The sequence below is a fragment of the Notothenia coriiceps genome, unplaced genomic scaffold (assembly GCF_000735185.1).
Source record: "Notothenia coriiceps isolate Sejong01 unplaced genomic scaffold, NC01 NC01_scaffold00002072, whole genome shotgun sequence".
Classification (NCBI taxonomy): Eukaryota; Metazoa; Chordata; class Actinopteri; order Perciformes; family Nototheniidae; genus Notothenia; species Notothenia coriiceps.
The window spans coordinates 309,504-327,749 of record NW_011334773.1 but is presented as its reverse complement, the minus strand read 5'-3'; the positions used below and the strand labels follow the sequence as shown (position 1 = coordinate 327,749).

The 18,246-nt window shown below is 39.0% G+C and overlaps 2 protein-coding genes across 4 annotated transcripts in view; one reads left to right on the top strand and one right to left on the bottom strand.

Annotated features, from left to right (window-relative positions):
• dnai1.2 (dynein, axonemal, intermediate chain 1, paralog 2) overlaps positions 1-11,484 on the bottom strand; it is a 19,736-nt gene extending 8,252 nt beyond the window's left edge. The window contains exons 1-17 of the mRNA XM_010794618.1: positions 11,284-11,484; positions 10,997-11,062; positions 10,743-10,835; positions 10,454-10,534; positions 10,043-10,169; positions 9,684-9,739; positions 9,363-9,518; positions 9,100-9,159; positions 8,848-8,976; positions 8,098-8,182; positions 7,856-7,973; positions 7,682-7,725; positions 7,265-7,512; positions 6,808-6,897; positions 5,651-5,732; positions 5,377-5,456; positions 1,577-1,725 (exon numbers count right to left, since the gene is read on the bottom strand). Of these exons, the coding sequence (XP_010792920.1) occupies positions 1,577-1,725; positions 5,377-5,456; positions 5,651-5,732; positions 6,808-6,897; positions 7,265-7,512; positions 7,682-7,725; positions 7,856-7,973; positions 8,098-8,182; positions 8,848-8,976; positions 9,100-9,159; positions 9,363-9,518; positions 9,684-9,739; positions 10,043-10,169; positions 10,454-10,534; positions 10,743-10,835; positions 10,997-11,062; positions 11,284-11,316 (1,697 nt within the window). The 5' untranslated portion in view covers positions 11,317-11,484. The remainder of the gene's footprint in view (positions 1-1,576; positions 1,726-5,376; positions 5,457-5,650; positions 5,733-6,807; positions 6,898-7,264; positions 7,513-7,681; positions 7,726-7,855; positions 7,974-8,097; positions 8,183-8,847; positions 8,977-9,099; positions 9,160-9,362; positions 9,519-9,683; positions 9,740-10,042; positions 10,170-10,453; positions 10,535-10,742; positions 10,836-10,996; positions 11,063-11,283) is intronic.
• A 3,397-nt stretch (positions 11,485-14,881) lies between these two features.
• fam219aa (family with sequence similarity 219 member Aa) overlaps positions 14,882-18,246 on the top strand; it is a 12,353-nt gene continuing 8,988 nt past the window's right edge. For all 3 annotated transcript variants that reach the window (XM_010794528.1, XM_010794519.1, XM_010794511.1), the window contains exon 1: positions 14,882-15,111. In XM_010794528.1, the coding sequence (XP_010792830.1) occupies positions 15,052-15,111 (60 nt within the window). In that variant the 5' untranslated portion in view covers positions 14,882-15,051. The remainder of the gene's footprint in view (positions 15,112-18,246) is intronic.

Sequence of the window (18,246 nt, the reverse complement as noted above, 5' to 3'; positions counted from 1 at the left end):
CAAAAAGTTTGTATTTGAATAGGTATCAACTTTGGAAACACAGAAGGTCAGACTAGAGTGTGTACATTAACGCTGATGGCACTAGTTGTCTGTAGGTAAATGGTGTTTGATATACGGGTGAATGCAGATAAAGCAGATCATATTCAGTCTACTGCGAGCAAGTCAACATGTTGAATATGTTATAAGGAGTTCAAAATGGTGCTTTAACATTATGTATGAATGAGATTAAATGTTGGAGGTCAAAGACATTCTTCTTCTTTCTCTTTGTCTCTTAACTTTCACTCATTCGTCTGGTCTCCAGTGGTCCAGGCAACGCAGTGCAACCGGTGTCCCGAATGTGTATTTATCGTGTGTTTTCTTAGTGCCACGCAGTCGTCAAAGAACGTTTTTGAAAGATTTACAATACAGTCATTTCCAGGGCATCGCACTTCAGCTTCAACCAGCGTCCTCTCAATGCCTCCAAAGCAAATGGATGTGCGAGGACTCAGTTGTAGCAGCTTTCAGCTTCAATGTTTCATTTACTGTTTCCTTGTAGCTCCATTACGCATTTATTTGAGGAGCATTGAAAACTGCTGTCCTTGAGGTTTATACAGAATACTTGTCTTACATAACACATTATACTCTCAAATACTCACACAGGTTGAAAGTATTTGGAAAACTGAACCTACAATCGGCAACAGTTAACACTCTTTCCATTATCTGCCCACAGGCGCGCTCCATTATTGATTTTCTAAGTGCAAGATGAGCCTCAGGTGACAGAGAAACTGTGCTCCATGCAAATATGTCTGTTTGATAAACAACATGCACTCTGGTACTGTAGGTGTAAAAGATGTCTGAGATCAGGTGCAATGAGGTGATTCATCTCACTCAAGAGGGCTTTACAGCAGAATGACGCTGCACATACTGGAAATCCAATTCATAAGTTATGTCCAAGTTTGACTCCAGGCCGAAGTGAAATGATCAAGCTCCCCTTTTGTGTCATTAAGAGACTCAATGCTTCGATTACTACTTAAGGTTTTTAAGGACTGGCTGATGCCATGTGACAGTTCTCCAGTATAAGTTGTTGGCCTCAGCCGTCAAACATCGGTAGCCGTTTCAGACTACAGTTTTGACGATATTTCTGAACTGCGTGGCAAAGTCTGTGGAAAGTTGTTGATCAAGTCAGATCTGGAAACAATATGTCCTCTATCTAAGGGCTGTAATGGATCATTCTTGAAAACCCTGTCTCTCATAAGGGGAGGATGATTACTATCATTACTCAGTCAAGCTGCCTTTGCTGACAAGAAGTGGGAGGCACTGTGGGTTAGTCAAATGAGGAAAGATAATTAAGCTGGGTCCATGAGAATAAGAAGGTAATAAAGAATAACAAAGTGTAATATTGTAGAATGATTAGAGGAATGTTAATGATCTCAGCCTGGATCGTACATAGACATTTTGAACCCAGAACATAAGTAATGTAATGTCGGAAAACTAGTCGAATGGAAATGAGGTTTCATGATGAAAACAGATATAATATTGTCAAGCTTCAACTGAAAGCTAGATCACACAAAGACAACATGGAAATGAGTTGTCTTACTTGATGGTATGTTCCCAGATTTTGACGGTCCAGTCTGAACTGCAGGAGATGAAAACCTTGGGGTGGAAGTGGTTCCACTTCACTGCATCCACTGCCATGCTGTGGGCGTTATAGGTCTCCAGGAAGTGGCTTGAGTACGTCTTGGAGCACTAGGGAATACAGGAAAAGTCTGGATTTGGACCAAAGTTGATTTTATAAACACATTTTTCTTTCTTAATATTTGACTGTTTACATTACATTTGAATTTGGCTGATGCTTTTATCCAAAGCGACTTACAATAAGTGCCACAACCATAGAGATTCAAGCTTGGAATTGGAACGTTGTGCTTATTTGTTGTAAATCAAAGCATTATACAGGTATTCAGTAACTGGTTGTATAATAATTTAATAAGCTCTTAACTAACACGCCAAGTCTAAAATTACATTTATTTTTCTGGTTCAGCTTAATGAATTATTGACTGTATCCAAAATGTTTTGGTGTTTATATTATAATATATTTTATAACGTTTTTTGCAAAATCTGAGAAAAATTGGGGTCTACATCAATCTGACTTTACAGGGGTCCCTGCAGTGCCACATAACACATTATACAACTATGTTGACAAGCAGTGATAAGGACATGAGTTTAACATTTGTGAATGAAGGAAACACTTCCATCATCTTTTTTCTTAAGAATGTTTTATGTATCTGGACACAGGACATTTCCCCACTGACAGCTAATGGAAAAAGTATTTTGGTTAAATAGTTTATTGTTGTTCAATGTTAAATAACCCTGTACATGTTCACAGTTTCTTTCCTGTTGACATATACTGTATATGAATGGGACAAGTAACCAGTTGGACAGCTTGTGGGCACAGCTGGGGCCCTTTAAGCACTGACAGTTTGATTGTTGATCTGCAGGGAGGTGAAATATTCTTTATCTGTCCTCTCCTGGGGTTTCTGTGCGAGTAAACCTTGAGGTGACAGACAGAACATATTTCATAACACATATTGGGTGTTTGTCTGCAAGGAGGGTTAGGTAAGTTTAGTGATTTGACGGGAGTGCAGCAAAGAAGGCGTTTGTCGATTTAGGATTTTAGCACGGATTAAAACAATGAATTGATTTCTTAAACAAGGTCGGGCTAATCATTTATGATTACTTTATTCAAGACTGTGTGATGGTTTGTCAACGATTCATCGTATCTGTGATGCAATAACAAATCTTTTCCTAACAAGATGTATGGTTGAGAGGTTCCAGTATATTTTAGAGGATATTTGAGAATATTTTGGTGTTCATCAGGTTATTATCACTATGATTTTAGCCAGGATAATTACCACATGTATTTTCACATCAGCCCATGTTGAGTAGCTAAGATACATCCATCATAGGAAGTAAACAAATCAGTCTCCTTCATCACTTGTGACCTCTACTTAATCAATTTCTGCAAGGCACCAAGCCAACAACACGCAATCAAACTGCTGTTAAGTGTCTGATAAAAACAATGAGTAAGATAATCGGTTCTCATTGCATTTCAGAGTTTCTAAGCCAGACAATTTAAGGATAATTATTGTCTGAAATTAGAAAAAAGTGTTTTTTACTGACAACAGAAGACTATTGTCTACTAGATATTTGTAATGGTGCAACACATTGGTGCTTTTATATGAAGTACAATGTCATCCATTGCAATGATAGCTCTTTTATATTATGTGATATTGCAGGTCTTTCATCTCGAACAGCGACCCTAAATCTTCTTATCTCTCAACCAAACATTTTCCCTTATAATGATGTGTGATGGTGGACATAAAAGCCTCGGACCGTTTGAAAAACATCAGCCACCTTCAATAATGTGTGTATTAGTCAGTGGGCAGTTTTAACAATTTTGTGCTATTAAGTCAACAAAATGAGGGCACGGTAACCGCACACCAATGAGGCTTTTATGAGAGTCTTTCTGTATACGGTAACAAAAAGATTAGGAAAAAAAGCAGAGAGGAGGTGGGAGACCAGCTGTCTGATGTGGACAGAGGAGGACTAATTAAACGCTTAATGCCAAGCCTCAGGGGCTCCCAACGCCACGCATACAGTAAGTGCACGTGCACATACACACTACTGCACACATACACCAACTTTTAAAGGAAACTTTCTCTGGAGTGCTAACCCAGCAAGATAAGTGCAACACAAACAAAATGAGCTCCGTTTTTCGGAGCAGATACTGGGAGACTGTGAAAGGGCCCAAGATGATCCTTATGTCATTTAGGGAGGGTAAAGAAAGAAAACACATCCAAGGGAAGAGGCTTCGTTGTACAAACTCAGCAGAATTCCTGTGATGAATTTTTGATGAAACTTGCCCTAAGCAACTAACTTTTAAAAAGTTTTTTGTATATGTAGTACCTTGTGGTCACTACAGTGTGACCATAAGATTCTACTGTTTTTTTTATCATGGATTCTAATGTCATTGTGCTAAATAAGATGGCAACGTGTTAGAAGATGTTGCCTTTAAGTTATTTTCTTGTGCATGACTTAGAAGATATGCCTCATACCAGTAGGGTTTTTAGATAGCTGCTATGTATAAGTATTTAGATGGCAGAGAGCAGACCTTTGCTTGGTGAGAGGAGAATTTGAAAGATTCTTAGGGTACATTAGAAGGTACATTATACATACTTAAAGTACATTAGGTCAGGGATAGTGAATGTTGTCTCCTGTCTGGAGTTATTTAAGAACCCTGTTTACGAGTCAACTTCTCACCCTTGAATTGACCCTCAGGATACGATATTGCTGGTGGGGTTAGAGCTGGTCAGATTGGAGGCAGTGGATGAAATAGTGGTCGTGGACATGAGGTGATGCACTTGTGAGTCTATGGGAAACTTCTGATAGCCTGTATGACCGAGGTGAGATCAGCAGGCGAGTCCCCATGTCAGCCAATAGTTGCTGAGGTGGTCCACAGGAGCCTCAAAGACAGTAGGAGAGGCGTCACAATACCTTAAGCTGGGCCTAACAATAAGTCAACTTACTTTTGACCATAAAGTCCTCCAGACTTTTGGCCTATTTGACTGTGTATTACAAATTCCAGACTTGTTTGTACTCTTTGTCTAGCTCCTTTGTCAGCGGTCATTCAAATGCACTGTGGGTAGCTCCACTGATGTGATGAATATTAATACAATTGCATCAAGTGTTGCGGCTTATTGTTTATTTGGTTCTGTTTTTAATCTTTTGAAGCTTTTTTTAAAAATCGGATTGTTATCCAGGAGAAACTAAATCAGTATTACTGTATAATATACAGTTTCAGGTGGATTTCATCTTTAATACCATGTTCAAGTAGTGCATTATTACCATGCTACATGGATTAGGAGCACATAGATTTCACACAACTGTCATTGAACAGGATTATTTAAAGCAAGTTTCAAGTCTCTGCTGAAATGATCTGATATCCATAGCAACCTGTGTGTTTACAAATCTATCTAGAAATCAATATAATAATGAAAATTATAAAAAGTAAGAATGAGCCTTTTAAAGTATGTAATAAAGTAAATATTGCAGTACCCTATGTTATTGTAAAAACGATGTTGTCCTGGTGTGTATGTTGTCATGCCTACAGGTTATGACTGGCATGTAATTTATAGTGTATTATAAGATTGTTCTATATTGTCAGTACTGTGTTCAATGTGAAGCGTCTTGTTATTATATCAGGAGTCATGTTGGGATTCTCTCTCCCCCCCTGGATATTTGACTGCCTAAATGAGTCACATCAACAACGGCCTAATCTTATTTTGGAAGTGGCTCATGTCATCCAGCAAAAACCAGCTAACTGGAATCGTAGATACATACCTTGTGTATTTTTCCCTCCTCTGTGCCAACAAGGAAGAGATAGTCGATCTGCTTATGGAAGTCAAACGAGGTACCACAGGCTGTGGACAAGAGGCGTCAGCACTTCAATTAGACACACTGTTACAGACACCAGTATGAAAGATTGAGTCAAATCTGATCTAATATCAGGTATTATTTAACGTGCAGTACTTTTAGTAGTCAAATAAATTGTATTATAAATGTGATGTTCTTAGATCCATGCATAAGATGACATGCTGAGTAACGGAGGCCTTACCGATGCCAGGCTGCTGTTCCGCGCCCTCGGAGACAGCAGCATTCAGTGACAGCCTGATAATATCTGTAAAGACCAGCTCATTCTGCAAGAATACAAACATACTGTGATGAAGTAATATGTATGGATTCATATATTGGAGGCAAAATAATATTACAATTATGCACACACGCAAATACAAAAATAATAAATTGCAAATGTGAACAAACACACAGGAACACATATAAAGAGTGCATCTCAAAAGTTTCATTATATTGGCATTTTGGTGAGACAACATGGAATAAGATAAATGGACCCTTAAAGGTCCCATGTCATGGCCATTTCTACTGATCATAATTCCATTGTTGAGGTCTACTAGAATAGATTTACATTGTTCAATGTTCCAAAATCACATTGGTTTCTCATACAGCATCTCTGTAGTATGTGTATTCACTCTCTGTCCTACATGCCTTGTTGGAGCTCCTGCCCCGCCCCCTCCCTATGAGCCCACTGTGCTCTGATTGGTCAGCTCACCCACTCTGTTCTGATGAGTCCACCACCGTTACAGCTGAACATCAGTGATTATGTGTTACAATGGGGTTTGTTAGCAACCAGAAAATGACACCAGTAAGGACAAACAGATGAGAATGCTGCGTGGGGTCTGGGTGCCGTGTTGGCGGGACGTTGCGGGGCTCGCTGCTCCGCCCTTTGAGGCTCGAGGAGCGGACAGTGTGAGGTGGATTACTGGTGTCGTTTCCTGGTTGCTGCGTGGGGTCTGCGTTCCATGCCAGCGGACACGAGCTCCGCGGTGTCTCGCCAGCACGGTACTTGGTCTATATCCAACAACCAGGGAAACACAGCAGGAAATCCACCTCACACTGTCCGCTCCGGGAGCCTCGCGGGGCGGACTCCTGAGCTGCTCGGGAGTCCGCTCTGAAATCTCCAAGGAGGCGTTCTGGGGCAGCATAGACAGGTCTTTTCTGTGTTAGAGTTTTACTCGCTACAGGGTGTACTTCGAGGGTTTGTGACTTTGCAGACCGTTTACATGCAGAAAAAGCTACATAACACACAAGGGGACGGGTAATAACCGGAAAAGCTTATGATGGGCCCTTTAATACTATCATATAACGGAAAATGTTATAGTGAGAATATATATGAATAAATACAAGGTTGTGGCTAACCTTGACTAGAGTCCAGGACACAACTCGTCCATCAGATGACACTGAACAGAAATTGTGGTTATTGTCCATGTCATCGCTCTGCCAGCGCACCTGAATGAAAAAACGAATAAATACATCACTGAAAACAAAAACAATTGTTGGTTTTAGTGTAAGGGAAAGAGGTTCATGTGGATACGAAAATAATATTTGAGTAAGAATTTACATTTTACATTCACATTTATGAGACATTCGATTTATTTGCCATCATATGAAATTCTCTTTTAGTGTTATGACTCCACATCGCAGCACGTTAGAGATATTTTACTCAAATTCCTCTACAAACTAACCAGGAATAGGTTTTAAAAAGTCCACGTAGATGCTCAAATGGAGACAAAGTAATAGAGCAAGGGTGGAAGTCCTGGTGATAAATATATACAAACTGAATTCCTATCGCCTCTCTCTTGTCCCCTCCTCTCACCTGCCATACGGGGTCTGTGTGCTTGCCAGTCTTAGCTGTACTCTTATACATAGGCTCCGATCCATCCTCCTTGTTGTTGTAGACAGCCACACAGCCGTCATAGAAGCCAACGGCCACCAGGTAGGAATGCTGCTCATGGATGTCCAGGCACAGGACGCCAGAAGGGGTGGGATAGATGAACTCTGGGTAGGCAGAGTTCTTCAAGGAGTAGTAGACTAGCATGCCACGCCCCTGCTTACTGAAGTCGTCTGATCGGCAGAGGGAAAGAGGAGAAGGGACCGGAGGAAAGACCAGGTCAAACACCAAATATGCACAAATAAAATGGAGGCAATTCAATTCAGGTCAAATGAAAATAATCTCAGAAATGTTAGCATTAGTGCTCACTCATCAATTCTTATTTTTATCATGCGTACTTACACGATCCCATTCCCACAGCAAAAAGGTCCTGATATTTCTTATTCCTGTTGAAGAAAGGATCATCCATCAGTCATCCAACACTAGATAGTGGGGCAGTTGCAGCTACTTATTCCACCCCAACAAATTATAAACATCATTCACATGAACATTAGCAGAGGTGATGAGCAAACCTACCAGCAGAGGGCAGTGACAGACAGTCTCTTAGCTTTGTCATATTGAAACTTCCACAGAGGGAGAAGGGTGCCCTCCTGGTCCCTGAACTCATCAGAAGCGTCCTCAAAGTATTTGAAATCTGAAAGGGCATGAAAGGAGGGCAGGAAGAAAATAAAAGGAGATAACAGAATCTGCAGCAAGCTGAATATCAAGTGGGATGCTGGTGTATTAGTCTGTCGCTTGTAATGTTTATTAGAACATACCTTGAGCTATGTCATCAAAAGAGTTCTGATTGACCATTCGCTCAAAGATCTTGGACGCCTTTCCCACTTTGGTGATGTCATCAGTCTATAACAGAAACACTGCAAATAAATACTTTACCTTAATAAATAATCATAGACTTATATGAAATGATGAATATGATGGTTCAGCTTTGCATGAGTCCTGGTTAGTCATAGCTTTGAGGTTTAGATTATAGGATTTGTTAAACATTAACGATATCTTTTAAGGCAATTTATGTGTGATTTCCATGGCAACAACATTAACCCTTGTGCTTCTGTTGAAAAGAGTTGTTTTGATGTCCTTTGTATATTATTTGACACTATATTTTATACTGAATTAAAACCTTTAAACAACTTCAACCCCGCATGGTCTCAATGCCACATATTCAATAATGTTCAGACTGCTAACTCTTTACAAGCTCATTTGATTATATTAAGTTACTTCTGCTTTTTTTGAACGAAAACAAACAAACAAAATGAATTAATTTCTATATATGAAATGTAAGCAGGATTCTTTTTTTGCCAAATTCCTGTACATGTCAAAGATTATAAACAACATTGATATCGATTCTTGATGATTTCTTTTGTTGACGAAACCCAGAACATAGCATGTTTTTGCATATGGCTCAATCTGGCAAATAGTAACGGTTTATTCAGATGTACCTTAGCTAAGATGCAAATATAAGACACAGATTTAGCTTAGGCAGGATGTTTGGTAAGCACTCAATGTACCTGAGTCTCCATCAGCAGCGTCTTCTTTTTGCCTTTGTCATTATCTTTCTTTGATGCTACAGCCTTCTGCTTCTCTTTATTTGTTTCTTGTTTCTGCAGCTCCTCCACATACGCATCATAGATGTCCCACTGCAAGAGAATAGAGTTATTGCAGTCATCCCATGTGAGCAGGTATACAGTATTCACAGATGCTCAAGAGTATGAGAACTGGGCTCAACAGCTGTATTACTAAAAAGTGAAGAGATCCAGTACCTGAGTAGCTGTGGCGGTGAAGGTGCAGCGTGGAGGAGGTTCAGTCTGGCAGCTTCTTTCCTACAGGAACATTTCAATGACTCCACGGAAACTCTTGAGGCAGTCGGTTATGAATATTTTGTAGTGCACACATCAATAATATTAGTTTTTGGTTACATTCCAATATTGTAAATAAGCTTATTTTAATGTAAGACATCTTAACTATTATACTTAATATGTGTTTTGAGATAAGGCATTAGATGCTCCTCTCTACTCCTTCCTACCCGCAGTGGGTTGTTGAGGGTCTGGGAGGCCCTCTCACTGAAGTTGAACTGGTTAGTAACTTTTGGCTCCTTCCTGTCGGTTTTAGAGGCGACACTGTCTGGTCTGTCCTCTTCTCCTGCTTCCTCCACTTCCCCTCCATCCTCTACGGGTGTATCCTGTGGAAATAAACAGGAGAAAGTGTGGAAGCTCAAGTTATACCGTTCACTTAATGTCCTTGCATCGAAATGTAGTTAAAAAGACCATGTCATACATTGTTTAAAAATGAATATACTGTCCAACAAAAACCACTACTAAGATTTTATCTCAACACATTTTGTTACCGATGTTTCTGGTTCATCCTCATCAGGTTCCACTCCAGTATCAACTGTTGCAGTTTCTGGACACATTGAAAATATGAAATCATAACTTCACTGTGTGGAAATTGAACACATCACTTGTTCTGTGTTAACCCTAAGCACGTCTTCATTTCTCCGGCACATGTTGAAAGTGACACCTTGTGGCACCTATAATGTACTACAACAGAGAGGAAAACAACTTAACGAGCTATACAATCACTCTGAAGCAATGTGGGCAGGTGTTGTTGAAGATAATCATTTACAAGCCTTGAATATCTAAAAAAAAAAAGTGTTACTGTGATCTGTAAACATAGAAGAGTATTGCAGCATGTTTCAGTAACTACCCTCAGGGAGACCCTCCTTGGCCCTCAGTCTACGAGCCTCATCAGAGTCTTCATGCAAAAGGCTGCCCTCCAAAACAAAGTGAACAGCCATCTGATCCACAGCACTGGTAGGCTTGTAGGAACGTTCCTGGGAGGCACAATATGCAATCATGTTACGAATATTAAGCAGAGACACCTGTTTTATTTTGGTTGGAAAAGAAGAAAATAAACCACTTAAACATTATCAAACACCTTTGAAACAAAACAACCCAGGGACATTGGTTTGGACAGCCATCTTTTAAATGTGAATAGCTCAGAGGGGAGCAATAATGTCTGCATTTCTCAGAAATGAATATGAGGTGGCTTCTGAATTGCAGTGTTGCATCTATAGTGAGTGATGTAAAGTAATAAGCCTGTATATAACTTTATTACCTTAAAGCTGTAGCGCACAATATTTTGGGGGGCATGTGGGTTGTTTGCAGTCAGGATCCTTGTGATTTCCTCTTTCAGCTCCTAAAGATATCATTATCGATAAAGGAGAGAACACAATGCACAGGTTACACACAACAGACTTATTTACGAAAGGTTTTAACTGCAAATATAAGAACCAAAAAAAGGATGTTGTAAACAACTGAATTAAGCAATAGCAGTAAAGTCACTGCCAATTCCCTCAACACAGCCAATATGGCTTTCCTAAATTTGAGCATTGGAGATCTCTTACAGCCTCAGAGAGCTCCAGTTGATCTGGGGGCTTAATAAGAGCTTTCCCTTGGGCCCACTCGTCCCATCCTTCGCCCGGATCCTCGTCCTCATCCTGTAATGTGACATGCAAAATAGATTTAAGTCTTGGTTAATTAAAAATTGCTTTAGGTTGCAATAGCACACATGTGTTTCTCATATGTATTCCCACTGCAGCAAAATGCCTAATTCAGAACTGTCACTTTCTGGAGGTTGCTCAGTATGAAATGCACCAACCTTTTTCTTGCTTGCTGCTTTGGTTGACTTAGCACCAGGTACAACTACCTTCTGAACCGTTGACCCCTGTGTGAAAACAAATAAAAACCAGCAAACTTAACAAATGGTTAGTTGTGACATTAGAACAATTGAAAACACGTTAGATAAACAACAAGTTCCTGTAACTGTACTTTGTATACTTTATTTTAGTAGCTGGTACATAGCATTATCACGTCGCCAAGTTAGCCAGCGTTAATATAAGTTAGCTAGCGTTACTAACTAGCTAGCTAAAAAAAGTTTGCACTTACCTTTCTCATTGATGCGGCAACGTTATTTGGCATTTAAAAAAGAAACCAGTTTACTGACTTGACAAACGATTAAGCTGTTAAGCTTTGACAAAACACAGCACAACTACACAAAGTAAAAAATAATCTTCTAAATAGGTAACGTCAGTTAGCTAAAAGAAACAGAACACTCGCTCCTCTACAGCTACCTGCTGCTGTATGCATGTTTCCAAGGCAACCTGCCGCCCCTGTCAGTCATTACAGAGAAAAAAGAGAGAAGAGAGAAACAGAGAAAACTCCATCCGTATTTTCAGTTGTTATCAGTGGTGGAATGTAACGAAGTACATTTACTCAAGTACTGTACTTAATGTAGCCTACTATTTAAGTCAAACATCGATGTACTTGTACTTTACTTGAGTATTTACCAGAGTATTTACCTTACACATTATGCTACTTTATAAATTCACTCCACTACATTTTGGAGGCAAATGTTCTACTTATTACTCCACTACATTTTTTAAAACAGATGTAATCACTTACTACTTTAAGGTTTAAGATTATTAATACAAAATATAAATTCTCTAATACAATGATAGGTTATTAATATTATAGGTTAAGCTACCCAATAGCATACAAATACATTGAAAATAAACCCCATAAGTGCAACAAGTGATGTAGCAATAATTATAATACAAATATATGGTGCTTAAATGGGCCATTCTGCAAAATGGTACTTAAAGCATGGACGTTGTTAGAAAAAGTGGTGGGGACATTTTCTCCGGATTTAACATCAGCATAGTAGAAGACAAATTATGTTCCTCCCCTGGGTGTTGAACCTTAGGCACCTCAAGGTTCAAGGTTCTTTATATGTCATACGAAAATAGCTAGAGTAGTTATGTCGATGAAAATCTTAGGTCACAGGCTTCTCCAACAGTTAAACACAATAATAACATAAAAATATAGTGCAAGTAAATATTAAAAAGTAAATACAAAAAGAAAAATAGTTTAAGAAATAGTGAAATAAGAGTCTATATGCAAGCTATTGGAAGGATATATTAGATAGTCTTATTGCCTGTGGGATGAAACTGTCTCTGAATCTGGTTGTTTTTGTCCGGATGCTGCGGTAACGCCTGCCAGACGGCAGCAGACTGAACAGTTTGTGGCTGGGGTGATGGGGGTCTTTTATAATCCGGAGGGATTTCTTCCTGAGCCGCTGGGAGTAAAGGTCCTCCATGGATGGCAGCTCCGTCCTGGTGATGTACTGTGCAGTTTTCACCACCCTCTGTAAAGCCTTACGATTGAGGGCGGTGCAGCTGCCGTACCAGGCCGCGATGCAGTGACCTGCATGATAAACCAATGCATAGACCTCTGAACCACCAATGTGTTCTTAAAACAACAAACGCTCAACTAAACGTCTGGCTGTGATGTGATTTTGAGTGAATTGTACCTTTATGCCCATAACGAGCACACAGCTGGAGGACAGAACATGACATGAGTAAAAAGTCAACAAGAGTAGGCCTACAGCGTACTTTTTGTGTGCATAAATTAGAGGTGTGCTGGAAGTGTAAAACAGAAGTTGGGACTTTCCTACATTGTATATAGGAATCTGCATTGATTAGAACTTTTTAGGTTAAAGTAGTGGAAGTCCTGAGTAGCTGGTCTGGCTCAGTCATCCCCGATCCTGTTTTGTGTCTGTTGGGGGACAGATCTCAGATGCCACATGTTTCGAAAAGAGCTTTCTCTGTTATAATGGTTGCTTTGATTACAGCTTCAAAAATTATATTGAGGCATTGGAGAATAGACAAGCCTCCGCATATGAAGGAATGGGTTAATGCTATGGCGGAGACATCATCCTATGAGGCTATGCTCACTAGGATGAAAGGCATCGCAAATGCTGAGGACAATCCTTGGGAGCGTTTCTGGATACACATAAAGGCCGACAGAGACTCTATTTAATTTGAATGTTTACCAAGAATTGCACACTTTTTCTATTCCATTGCTGAAATACCTAATTTTCTATTTTGTGAATTTCTTTTTTTTCTTGTTTTCATGCCATGTCTTTTAGGGTGTAGCGACAATGTGTGTTTGTTCTGAATGGAAAATTCAATAAAAATTTGAAATACAAAAAGAAAGAAACATACACAAAGGTATACAGGACTTTTTATGTTTTAATTTTCTTTATTATCTTTGAGAGTTTTAATGTTTTGATAAGATGACATGTCCTTGCCAGCCTAAAGGGGAAACCCCCTACCTCCAAGGGGAACAAAAAAAGTAATGGTTCGAGTCACTTCGAATGAATCCTGCCCTATAGCTCAGTGGTCAGAGTACACAGTCCATATCCAGATCAATGTGAGACGTGGGGTTGAATCCCCAGCCTGATAGAACATTTTGGGCAGTATATATATTTTTAAACATACAGTAACACATTTAAAAAAAGAAAAGTTGCTTAAAGAAAATTCAATAAAATTAAGCAAATGCAATAAAAAAAAATCCTGGATGCAAAAGCCTTTATACCTTAAACAGATGTTATCAATGTAGTAAAACAGGGGTAGTGTTAGGAGATGTTTGAAGGGACTTTGGTAGAACTTGACTTTATGAGAGGGACGTTATTTAATATTGCATTGCAGTCTGCTTACTATGACAGACACCAATTGAAATTGAGCTACACGGACTTGATGCTACAAGATGTAATGGTTTTAAAATTGTAAACACATTAATGGAAAATTAGAAAAGAAGATTTGTGTTGGCGGATGTATTTATTATAAATAAGAATGACACAATGACAATATTTCTTACATCTTCATAATTATCGTCTCTGATTGAATATACTTTTTGCAGTCAGCTGTCAGGGGACAGATCATGTGACCCAGCTGCTGTTTTGACAGGAAGAAATGTCCAAACTTCTCCTGTTTACTGTCGTATAAATCTCTTTTTTGAGGCGTGTAACTGGATATGTTTTTCCAGATATGTCTCCTTAACACACTGTCCGTTTATTCAGTGTATTAATGAGGATGTTGGAGAGCAGTTCCACAGAGGTGTGTGTGTGTGTGTGATGGCCGGGTTTCAGAGGGACCGCCTGCAGGGAATTTTTTTTGTACACACTGATTTCCTTACTATTTGCTAGCAACAACACCTGTATGTTGTAAAAAAAACGTTTCTATTAAAAGTTTACTAACATGTCCGTGTTTATGAACACCGACATTTTAATTGTATCAGCCCATGAAACCATTAAAAGCCATAAATAACTGACGATTACTTGTAACAGCGTTGTTTTTACTTCAGTTCTGTTGTTATCCTATATTTTTGAGCTGAGAGTACAGTCATTTCTGCTACGATTGAAAGAAAAAAGTGATGTATCATAGTAGCAAAAGGGTGATTATATTGGCTGAATAGACAAACACATGAGCAATGACACAACTATCTGTAATGTAAGGTCACAAAAATAAATATGGACTTCATTTGAAAACCTGGTATTATTTAAGTTAACATTTGTAGTGTGCCTATAACAAGATATTTGAATGTCCTATCATTGCTTGAATGTGTTTCATGCGCATTTCAATATGTTCTGCTCTGTGATTGGACAGACGTCTCATGAATATTCTATAGACCCGGAAGTGGGGCGGTACTGCTGTTTTGCTGTCGAGTCACCTCTGTCAGGATGGAGGAAAACGAACTGCTATTATGCTGAAACTCGAAGGATCCCAACAACTGAGCATCATCCACCGGGAGAGTTAGACACAAGTCATCGTTTATCTTCACTGCTGTATTTGTTTATATAACGCTTTGCCAAAAATGATGGAAGAAATCGACCGGTTCCAAGTACCTCCAGTCAACGGAGAGACCCAGCCTTTGGTAAGGGAGCAAACACAAAAACACATTTTATGCAAATTAATCTATTCAATGCAACATTTTTGTCTCGCTCGTGGGTTTATCGTTGACAGCTGTTTGACATAATCCGTGTTTGTGAGCAACCGATAAGCAATCTTCAGCTTCAGCACAAACTGGAGCTTTGGGATGGGTGTAGGTTGATATTGTAAAGATGGAAGGATAGCAGCTAACGGTATATCTCTTCCGACAGTGATAACATAAATAATACATATCATGGTTAAATAATAAACACGCCCTTACTTTATTCTATCATATACATTAAGCTACGCATTTGGCTAAAATCATTATTTATAAAAACAATCAACGTCACTATGCGCCTGTTTACATCAATATCTGACATAGTGGATTTTTTTTTTTTTTTTTTACATTTCGTCATTTGGTGACGTGTCATTTGGATCAGGATGGGAGCTGTGAGCCTAAATGGTCGAGTGAACAGTATATCTATCCACACCGATGCTGCAGACTGCAATCCTCAGGATGGTTAGCCCGAGCAGGCCCATAGTAGGGGAATAGTCTCCTTCCATGATTTATTATAGGACAGACATGCCAGTAAAATTAGACTACGGTAGACTGCAGCTGCAGCCAGTGATGACATAATCTGTGCTTTATTCCCGTGTGCAGTGTTTATAACATATATGTGTTTGGATGCTGGTATAAAATATGCCAAACCTGCACACTGGACAATATCTGAAATGAAAAGTCATGGCCGGCAATAACTTACTGAACCACTGTTGTTGTTCCCTTCCTTTCATGTTGAGTTGAGCTTTACCCATACAGCTTATAGATGACCATGGATCATTCTGACACACCAGCCTCCATACTTAAAACAAAGCCATCTCAAACAGCTGTCCCCCTTTTTTTTTTCAAGTGTTTGCCTTAGGGATTTAGGCAAAAGCAGAACTCCATGTTCTACTGTTCATTATCGTTCCCGTGTTCCCCAACCCTCCTAACCCCTGAGGCTAAACGCAGCAGATTTAACAGAAGAAAATCCTTCTGTGAAACAGAAAGTCTCCTTTTTAATGCAGCTGCAAATGCCTCTCCTTATGAAGATTTGATCAGTCTGCACTCATGTTTCATCCAGTGTGATTTCTGTGGAATGAAATCCAGTATCAGTCAGAAAACTCTTGATATTACAGAGTTTATTTCTTATCACCTCATGTAAATGTAGAGTCAAACAACAAAATCTTAAATGTTACCTTGCTTTTATGTGCAACTCCATCCTTTGAAACAGGCCCTCACATTTAAACCGTCTCTGATTGTGTCACAGTAGCTCTGGCACACATGGCTCTGCATTTGAATGCTAATAACTTCATTGTGATTCCTAAAACAGCATGAATACATTAGGCACCTGCCTCCTTGTTTTTCTGCAAATTTCACGCAAATCAAACAGCTTCTTTTGCAATTTGAGGGATTTAAATCACTGATATATTGTATTTTATAAAATACCTTTCAAACTTTAGATGTAATTATTCACTTGGTATTTCTTATTAACCTACACTTTATTAAAACATGCCCTTTTTTGCATTAAGCACAAGGACATTTTGAGAATGATTACTTTAGGCAACATCTAGAGCCCGGCTAACATTGTCATAAGGATAGCAAGCAGCTGATTTATTGGTCACCTGATGTATCAGTCTACACTGCTATTGGCCAGTGGTCGGCTGTGATGTATAATCCTAGCAATCGCTTGCTGTCTGTGCTGTGTCAGCAACCTTGTAGCTCTTCATCATCAGAGGCAGTAAAGGAGTTGGAGGACAGGCTGGTGAAACTGATACACTAAGAGGTCGTCTCATTTATATGTCTGTGTGTGTGAGACCATGAGCGAGCGCAATGCATAAGGGTTAAGGTAATGCATGTTAAAGGTCATAGCCACTTGCCTTGTTGGACTTTTCATATATTATAACCCCCATTGTGTCATCCCAAAAGTCGAAGGCTAGGTTATTATTGTTAGTTGTTGTCAACACTTGCGTACGACTTTCAAGGAACTATATGCTCTTAATATATAATCAGCCTTTTCACATTTTGGGTCTTTTCAACACATTTTGTGAGTAACTCAAAATAGTGGTGCGTTAGGACTTTTTTATACTAAGGCTGTGTGTATTGGCAAGTTCTAGCGATACATTATTTATCATGATACAGGGGTTACAGTTAAATAAATCATGATTACTTTAAGCATTTATCTATATACAGTTTAAAATATATATATATTTTAGGAAAAGCATCATAATATGAAGAACACACCACCTATTGCAATCACAACAGTGGGATTGACATTTGGATTTATCACCTTTCCTGTGACATCCAATATCATAGCTCTATTTTTGGTGCAAATCGAGATAAGTGATTAATACTGTCCAATTACCTCCTTACACAATACATATACAAAAATGAAAAGTGTTAGAAATTGTACAGGATGAGTAAACATAATATTACTACATCCTTATTGTGTATAGGTTTTTGAACTTTATTTCACATTTTAAACTGATATAGTGTAAGCTGTTTTACTCTAAGACGTAGGGGTGCACCGAATGGGAAATTCTTGGCCGAAACCGATACCGAAAATAGGAAACAGTTGGCCGAAAACCGAATGCCGAAAGGACGAAAATGATTAATAGAAAATATATATATATATATAATGTATACATTTTTTACCAATGTTGTTCAGCTACCTGATTATGGAAAAAGACATGATTATGGCAAAACTTAACTTAAATAATAATCACTATTATGGGTCCATAAAACATTTATTCAGCACTTTTGAATGCATACAGTACATTAATTCCAAGTCAAGTGCATTTTCTCTGTAGGATAACTAGAACAAAGTGCATTCAGAACAAAGCCAAGGTGCTTTAAAACTGCATAAACATCTAGGCCAGTAGGCCTACAACAAAATAGTGTAAATAAAGACTGTAACAGCCAGGCCTTCAACAACAACAAATGCACCTATAAGTTTGGTAACCTAACGTGTTGTTGTGATGACGTACTCAAAACGCGGCGACAAGCACGGCCCGCGACCATGCTCGCGGCTGGCTCACAGCCAACATGTCTGCCGCTTGGAGATATTTCAAAATATCAGAGAAAGAGGCGCGGATTGCGATT